We start from the raw sequence: 8,617 nt of genomic DNA, 5'->3' as shown, positions 1-8,617 counted from the left end.
TGCCAGATCTTGAGACCTGCTTGGAGTGTTAAAGTAAACCATGTCTTCCTCTCTTAAATGCCTTGCTTGATTCAGCTTTTTGCTTCTAATTTGCCAGGCAAATAACAAGCGTCATTCGCATTCAGAGCCCTTCATTCCCTCTGAGAGCCCATGATGGAAGAGGAGAAATTGAAGTCCTGACGGATAACCAAGGAACAGATTCTTCCACAGAGCCCAATTCAAACCTGAAGGCCATAAATACTGATAAAACATCAACTTGCACATTCCTGGGTTATGGCGAACTTCAGCACCCCTATGGGTGATGACAGAAAAACAAAACAGGCAAACAACTTATTTTACCTAATGGGGTTGAAAGTTTGACTTGGGAGAGACAGAGAAAACCCTCATTCTGGAGGAACAGAAAAAAGGGGCAGAGATAATCTCTTGGATGAATAAAATAGGATGAAGAAGCAAGCAGAGGAGAACAAAATGAAAAATAAATTTAGAGGTAAAAAAAAATGTTATTTGCTCATCTGATGAGCAAACAGACAGAGCGGTGGATATATAGTATGTATAAAGTTATCCATCCATGCATAATACCGTGACATGGACATTCATATATAGGTGTGAGCAGAACGTATAAGCGTGTGTGTGTGTGTGTGTGTGTGTGTGTGTGTGTGTGTGTGTGTGTGTGTGTGTGTGTGTGTGTGTGTGTGTGTGAAGTGGAAATAGTAGAATTCAGGTTTGCTTTCTGGTAGGAAAAATGAGTTTTTTTGGGTTTTTTGGGTTTTTTTTAAAGATGAATCACCCTTGAAAGAAGACCTAGATTTAAGTAACAGGGGAGGAAAAGAGTTTACAATATGAGTGAACTCAAAGACACGTTAGCCAGTTCCCAAAGCCTCAAACTTTGGTAATGAGTGAAGTCAAAGGAAATTCCTCTTTGCAAAAGGTGAGGCAGCTCCTTATCTATCCATGAAAGCCTGCATGGCTCCTCCCTGGCTCAAGGAGTGAGGTCACCTAGTCCTCATCCCCCTTCTGGCCTGCTTGGTGGCCTTTGTGATATGAGTGTGTGGTTTCCTTCAGATAATGGGCAGGTATTGTCAAAACTAACCCCCAGCAGCCAGGTGGGTGGTCTCAGTAGGGACACCAAGAATGGCATGAATACCGAGACTGAATTATTGACAGGTGGGGCCTTCCCGATCACCGAGACTGAATTATTGACAGGTGGGGCCTTCCCGATCACCAAGGCTGAATTTTTGGCAGGCGGGGGCTTCCCGATCACCAAGGCTGAATTTTTGGCAGGCGGGGGCTTCCCGATCACCAAGGCTGAATTTTTGGCAGGCGGGGGCTTCCCGATCACCAAGGCTGAATTTTTGGCAGGCGGGGGCTTCCCGATCACCAAGGCTGAATTTTTGGCAGGCGGGGGCTTCCCGATCACCAAGGCTGAATTTTTGGCAGGCGGGGGCTTCCCGATCACCAAGGCTGAATTTTTGGCAGGCGGGGGCTTCCCGATCACCAAGGCTGAATTTTTGGCAGGCGGGGGCTTCCCGATCACCAAGGCTGAATTTTTGGCAGGCGGGGGCTTCCCGATCACCAAGGCTGAATTTTTGGCAGGCGGGGGCTTCCCGATCACCAAGGCTGAATTTTTGGCAGGCGGGGGCTTCCCGATCACCAAGGCTGAATTTTTGGCAGGCGGGGGCTTCCCGATCACCAAGGCTGAATTTTTGGCAGGCGGGGGCTTCCCGATCACCAAGGCTGAATTTTTGGCAGGCGGGGGCTTCCCGATCACCAAGGCTGAATTTTTGGCAGGCGGGGGCTTCCCGATCACCAAGGCTGAATTTTTGGCAGGCGGGGGCTTCCCGATCACCAAGGCTGAATTTTTGGCAGGCGGGGGCTTCCCGATCACCAAGGCTGAATTTTTGGCAGGCGGGGGCTTCCCGATCACCAAGGCTGAATTTTTGGCAGGCGGGGGCTTCCCGATCACCAAGGCTGAATTTTTGGCAGGCGGGGGCTTCCCGATCACCAAGGCTGAATTTTTGGCAGGCGGGGGCTTCCCGATCACCAAGGCTGAATTTTTGGCAGGCGGGGGCTTCCCGATCACCAAGGCTGAATTTTTGGCAGGCGGGGGCTTCCCGATCACCAAGGCTGAATTTTTGGCAGGCGGGGGCTTCCCGATCACCAAGGCTGAATTTTTGGCAGGCGGGGCCTTCCCGATCACCGAGGCTGAACTATTGGCAGGTGGGTCCTTACCCCCCCAAGGCTGAACTATTCGCAGGCGGGTCCTTCCCGATGAGGAGTGGAGCCGACTGGGACGGTCACATCTGGAGAGCCTGGCAGTGCTGGGGCAGTGTGCGACCCTTTCCATGCTGAAGTGATATAGCAGGGGTTTTAAACTGGATTTAAAATGGATCTCCCTAGCCTCTGGATTTCCTTGAAATGGAAATCCCCATCTGAAACGATAAAACTACCAATGATCAGTCACAAGTGACTTGGCTGTGGGCATTCTCGGAGGAGAGCTATCTGGCTCTCAGCTAAGGCAAACGAGCCCCAAATGACACAAACCACACTAGGACTTGATGAATAACAGAACATCAAGTCAGACAGACACTGGCTGGCTTTTCCACTGTAGCTCTCCCCCTGCTATTATTTATATACCATTTCACTTGCTTACATGTAACTTAAAACCATATGTCAGCAACCCAATCCAAAAGGAAGGCCAATTAGCCTGAAGTGGCCCTCACTTTCTTCCCCTCTCTCGCTCAGCGGCTCTCTCCTTCTCTTTTCCACACATGAATAAGCCTGGCTACTGTTAGACATTCCAAGACGCGGCTGAAAAAAGACCCGTGTGCCAGGCCGGTGGTTCAATGTAGGCCCTGTTTATTTTTTCAGAGTGGCAATTTGCAAGGGGTTGAAATAGTTGTTAAAATTAGCGTCAAGAATTTAAACCACAGAAAGGTTCTTTCACCTTATTCTTCAAAAAGCCGGTTGTTTTCCACAGGGCTGGCTCCTTCCCATCCTCCCCAAAGCCTCAATTAGCATCTGGGAATCAAACACGCAGCCCTGGGTCCCGTGCTTGCGGCTCCGTCAGGTTTTCGTCACAGCGGCTGCATTGCCATGCCCCCCGGCTGTCCACTGACCATCAGGCACCTGCTTGGGGTAGCCTCCAAAGAAGACGCTCGGAAAGGTTGAGGAAACCCAGCTGAGCCGCCCTGACAACCGATGTGAGTGAACGCCATACCCTCGCGCTCCTCAGAGAGGATGCCAAGTGGATAACAAATCTCTACCTCGTAATGAACAGAAGTAAACATCCCGTTCTCGACTGACGGCTTTTGACATCCCGGGGCCTGTTTAACGTCAGGACGGAGAGGAGTGAAGCATTCTTGACAGCTTCAAATAGTGTCAGGCAAAATCCCTTCAACATAACTCAATCCTTTTCTGACCATGGGACGACGGCGGGGAGCCTCGCGAGGAGTTTTGCTTTAGCGAGGACCTCAAGATATGGGCCGATTTGCTTTTGAGATCAAGAAAACATTTTCTCCCCTTGATGAGAACTACTGCTCCATGCGGGTCCTTGACTTGATTTCCTTCGGAGGGAAAGGGGTTTAACATTTTGCATCTGGAGGCTTGCTTGGAAAACGAGTGCAGAGAAGCAATCTGAAAACCCAAAGCTTGGGTTCAGTCCCTGAAAAGTTGCTTATTTAAATTTTAGCCTAGGCCTCTTGAGTCAGCAAAACTCAGCGGGACCTCTCGCAAAAATAGGGTCTCTCTTGAATATTCACATACTTCCTGTTTTTGCAAACGCTGTGAGAACTGGTTTTCCCATAGCACGTCTGCACAAGAATTAGGAAATGGATTGGCATGTGGAGATGAGAAATAATTTGAAAAAATAAGAGAGAACCAGTAGCTTTTCCCAAATTCAAGGAAGACGTGGTTTCATTCTTATTCCATCGGAATCAGTCCCCACATCCTTTCTAAGACTTCTTAAAGTGGATGTAATCATGCCATCATTGCTGTTTGTATTTTTTTCCTTAGGATATAGATTCATAGATGTTGGGTTGGAAGGGACCTCAGTAGGGCATTGAGTCGGACCCCCTGCCCTGGGCAGGAAAGAGCGCTGGGGTCAGATGACCCCGGCTAGGTGCTTGTCCAGCCTCCACTTGAAGACCCCCAGGTAGGGGAGGGCACCACCTCCCTTGGAGCCCGTTCCAGAGTCTGGCAACCCTTTCTGTGAAGAAGTTCTTCCTAATGTCCAACCTAAGTCTGCTCTCCGTCAATTTGTGGCCATTGTTCCTGGTTACTGCAGGGGGTGCCCTAGTAAATAGAGCATCTCCTGTTCCCCGCTGCCCTCCCCTGATGAATTTATAGGCAGCCACAAGATCACCTCTCAGCCTTCTCTTGCGAAGGCTGAAGAGAGCCAGGTCCCTCAGTCTCTCCTCGTAGGGCCTTGCCCGCAGGTCTCTGACTATATGAGTGGCCTCCTCTGAACCCTCTCCAGATGCTCCGCATCCCTCTTGAAGTGCGGCACCCAAAACTGGATGCAGTGCTCCAACTATCGCCTGACCAGTGCTGCATAGAGGGGGAGCATCACCTCCCTGGACCTGTTCGTCATGCACCTGCTAATGCATGATGAAAAGCGGTTAGCCTTGTTGATCACTTCATCGCATCGACGACTCATGCTTATCTTGGAGTCAACTATGACTCCAAGATCCCTTTCCATTACTGTGCTGCTGAGAAAATCATCCCCCAGCCTGGAAGTGTGTTGGTGATTCCCTCTCCCCAGGTGCAGCACTTTGCACTTGTCTTTGTTGAACTGCATCCTATTTTGTTCTGCCCATTTTTCCAACCTGTCCAGATCTACCTGGATCCATTCCCCACCCTATGCTGTGTTAACTTTGCTCCATAATTTGGTATCATCTGCCAACTTGGATAGGCTGCTTTCCATGCCCTCATCCAAATCACTGATGAAGACATTGAATAGCACCGGTCCAAGGACTGAGCCTTGTGGTACTCCACTGCCCACATCTTTCCAGGTCAATATTGACCCATCCACCACCACTCTGTGGGTGTGACCCCTAAGCCAATTTGCCACCCACCTGACCGTGTAATCATCTACATCACAGCCTGTCAGTTTATTTATGAGAACAGAATGAGATACCGTATTGAAGGCCTTCTTAAAGCCTAGGTAGATGACATCTACCTCGACTCCTGTGTCTAAGCATTTTGTGACGTGGTCATAAAAAGAAACAAGGTTAGTCAGGCAGGATCTACATACATCTACACAGCGACTCATATACCAACTAACTCATGTACTTTCAGCCGTGTGACCCCAGTAGCACTGGGCTTAGTGTGAGCTCTCTCTCTCTTAGTATTTATTTAGTTTCTTTGATTGTAGCCTGAACTGAATTCTGTGCTATTGGCACCAAGCCTTGCTCATTTAAAGCTAGCTATGGCCATGCCTTCATGAGTTGCAGCCTCAGCAGTGACCATCTCAAGTTCAGGGCAACTCTACTGAGCCAGTTGAGGGCCTTCAGAGTTACACATGTGTCATGGAGGTCATCTGGCCAGTCTGCTTGTGTCGTGAGTGCTCAGAGCATAACGTAGCAGAGCATAAGGATCCCACGATCTTCAAAAGGTTGTTAGCATTTATGCATATTTATGAGTATATTTTGGTTGTTTTTCCATGTCAGCAGCCATGACAACATTCAAACGCATGCTTGTTGGATCCTCCAGGGCACTGATGTAATTCGGAGGTAATTTGTTCAATTTCTACGAGCCAGATTTAAAATATTTCTAAGTGAGATGACCTCAGCAAAATGATCCGTGGCAGTTGCTGCTTATGCCGCAGATAGAGTATGTCCATTTTTACAGCTATAAAAGAAGTTGGGGTTGAGAAGACTTTTAGGATGCTATTTCCCAGCAGCAACGACACGGAGGGGACAATGATTTGCCCTCCCGTTCTGCTCCCGATGCTACGAGGAGAATCCATTTGATATGTAATTGTCTGAAAACAATGTGTTGTTGATTAGCAGTAGTTGTGCAACTGGACTTGCCTAACAGCATTTCATGGAGAACCTTGATTTTTATGAGAGCCACCGGTTTTGGAGGAGCTTTATATAGCATTTCAGAAAGAGCCGGTATGAGAGAGAGACAGAGAGTGAGGAACTAGCTTTTAGTCGCACTGAAAACCAGTGCTCAAGGGAATGAATTCCTGCTAACCCTGGAGTAGTACGTGTTTTGACTGTGACTAGTGCCTTCCTGCCTCGAGGAGCCGTATGTGCTACTTGTGTGGCACAATATAACTTCCTGCAGCTCCAAGACACTCCTCTGTTTAGTGACATTGCATGTCTGATGGCTGCCGAAATGTAACTTAGGAAGGGTCCTAGAGTTCCTCCGAGGCCAAATCAATCTTGCAGCTGTCAAAGACAAGTACGCACTTATTTTACTTGGGGTTTTGTTTTTTTTTTGGTAATATTTAGGATATGGAGAACCTACATTTCCTCCAGAGCTAATTGATTTTACAGCTGCTTGTGCATTACAGAAGCTAAGGAGGATGTGAGACTGGAAAAGTCCCTCAGTGCCTTCGGTTTTATGATGTCTGTAGTGAAAGCAGAGTTTGTCTAGAGTGTTATCAGATACGTCCATATGCAGCCCTTATCGGTCATGCTTTGTGATAACGTTTTGCCAGCACTTCAGTCTGTTTCAGGGCTAACCTTTCATACTGTGGACTCACTGTGCTACTGTAAATGGATAATAAATACACCCAAAAGGCTGCTACGGAAGATTTACTCTGGAACAGAATAAACAATCTAGTGCATTTTTCCGAGACCTAGAAGCAGCCTTTTTTTTTTCCACAAGTACAAAATATGAACTACTCTAGCTCTGGAGAGTCAGACTTTTTAAAAGGTTGGGGTTTTTTTAGCATATCAGACAGCAGGGTTGACAGCTCCAGTTTGGGCTTAGTGGTAATTCCTGGCTTTGAAGCTGCTTGCACTCTTGTCCCTTTTCTGGCCTCACTGCATGTCCTAGGCTTCTTGCCTCTATTTGGGATGGAAACAGGCCATTCTGGCTCCTGCACCTCGGTTTGGGCGCCCTGAATATGCAATCCACTTACCACCCAGTAGTTTGGAGGAGGTCGTCCTTCCTTTGGGAACCTGGGACCAGCAATATAGGTTACACGTCTATACAGATGGTGTACCCGTGAGCACTACCATGAGCCACGTCCTCTAACCCCTACTTTCTGCCTGCCAAGTCCTGCAAATGCGATGCTACTTTTGGGGGAGGCCTTGAGAGCGCGCACATCTTGCATGTCCTCATTGGTGCACAGGGAAGGCTGCTGTCAGGTGGTTGGTGACTGTGGAGAGGCAGCGAGTGGGTGGGGCCTGTTTTATGGAGGTGGTGTAGACAAGCCCCTGGTGCCCATGGCCCAGATTTTCATAGGGATTAAAGCTTCTCAAGAAACAAATAGATTGGCTAGTGAATAGGAGCTTGGAGCCTAGAATATATCACTCGGATCAGACTCAAGTGATTTAGGCACATCCGTATTTTTGCAGAGTTGGGTGTAGTTTTATTTTCACTCTATTTTCCTATGCCCAGGCCTGCAGACATCAAGGAAGTTCCCTCCTTGCATCGTCTTCTGATGGCTTAGGGGAGGAAATATTGATATTTCACTGCAGCGGTGCCCAACTTTTTCACCCCATGAGCTGAATTGGCAGTGCCAGGTTCATCCATGGGACAGATCCAGTTACCGGGGACAATGGGGCACATGGGGTGGGTGAGGCAGAGGCTAGGTTTGGCTGTGAGGGAAGGAGGGGGCAAGGGCAGGGACTTGGCCCAATTCTGCTGTTTGACCTCAGTTGATATAAGAAAAATATATGTATGCATCAAGGACCTTCCTCCTCCTTTTTGCAGGTTTAATTTATATTTCATAGATTCATAGATGCTAGGATCAGAAGGACCTCAACAGATCATCGAGTCTGACCCCCGGCCTGGGCAGGAAAGAGCGCTGGGGGCAGATGACCCCAGCCAGATGCCTATCCAGCCTCCCCTTAAAGACCCCCAAGGTAGGGGAGAGCACCACCTCCCTTGGAAGCCCATTCCAAATTTTGGCTACCCTTACAGTGAAGAAGTTTTATCCATATAGACAGATGCTTGGAGGTACCGAAGTACACGAGGGCAATACAGCAGCGTCACTATAAATGCTCACTAAATCATATTTTCTCTGTACGTCTGACTCAATTGCAAGTAAAGATTTTTTTTTGATTCATGCCTACACCTGGCTTCTCTTGTCCAGCAATAAGAGAGGAGTTCCTTATTCTCACTTTTAATTCCAGACACCGGCTACCTTCTGAATGCCACTCTCAGTTGCTGCCGTAGCGGATTTCACAATGTAAACATCTGGGTGAGAGACAGACATTCTTTACCCTGCAATTTACTCTCAATGCCCTACGGATAGTCAGCGGGGATGGGTATACAGTAGTTAGCCATGCTGGTTTGATAAAAAGTCCCTAATAACACTCTGAATGTATGGGTGGATTCAACATTCCCAAACCGCACCACATACCAGCTTTTGTGACATATGTTCCAAATAAAATTGGCCTGGTTTCACTCCTAGAAGGATATCATTAGAAGAGGTTGAATA

The 8,617-nt window shown here is 48.0% G+C and overlaps 1 protein-coding gene across 1 annotated transcript; it reads right to left on the bottom strand.

Annotated features, from left to right (window-relative positions):
* Positions 1-1,003: 1,003 nt before the first annotated feature.
* LOC102384277 (extensin-3-like) lies at positions 1,004-2,344 on the bottom strand. Its single transcript, XM_006022777.1, has one exon. It carries the CDS (start codon positions 2,342-2,344, stop codon positions 1,004-1,006), a length of 1,341 nt encoding a protein of 446 aa, XP_006022839.1.
* Positions 2,345-8,617: the final 6,273 nt, after the last annotated feature.

This window comes from Alligator sinensis, unplaced genomic scaffold, assembly GCF_000455745.1.
Source record: "Alligator sinensis unplaced genomic scaffold, ASM45574v1 scaffold228_1, whole genome shotgun sequence".
Taxonomy (NCBI): domain Eukaryota; kingdom Metazoa; phylum Chordata; order Crocodylia; family Alligatoridae; genus Alligator; species Alligator sinensis.
Note: the sequence above shows the minus strand (reverse complement) of the source record. Positions and strands in the feature narration are given on the sequence as shown.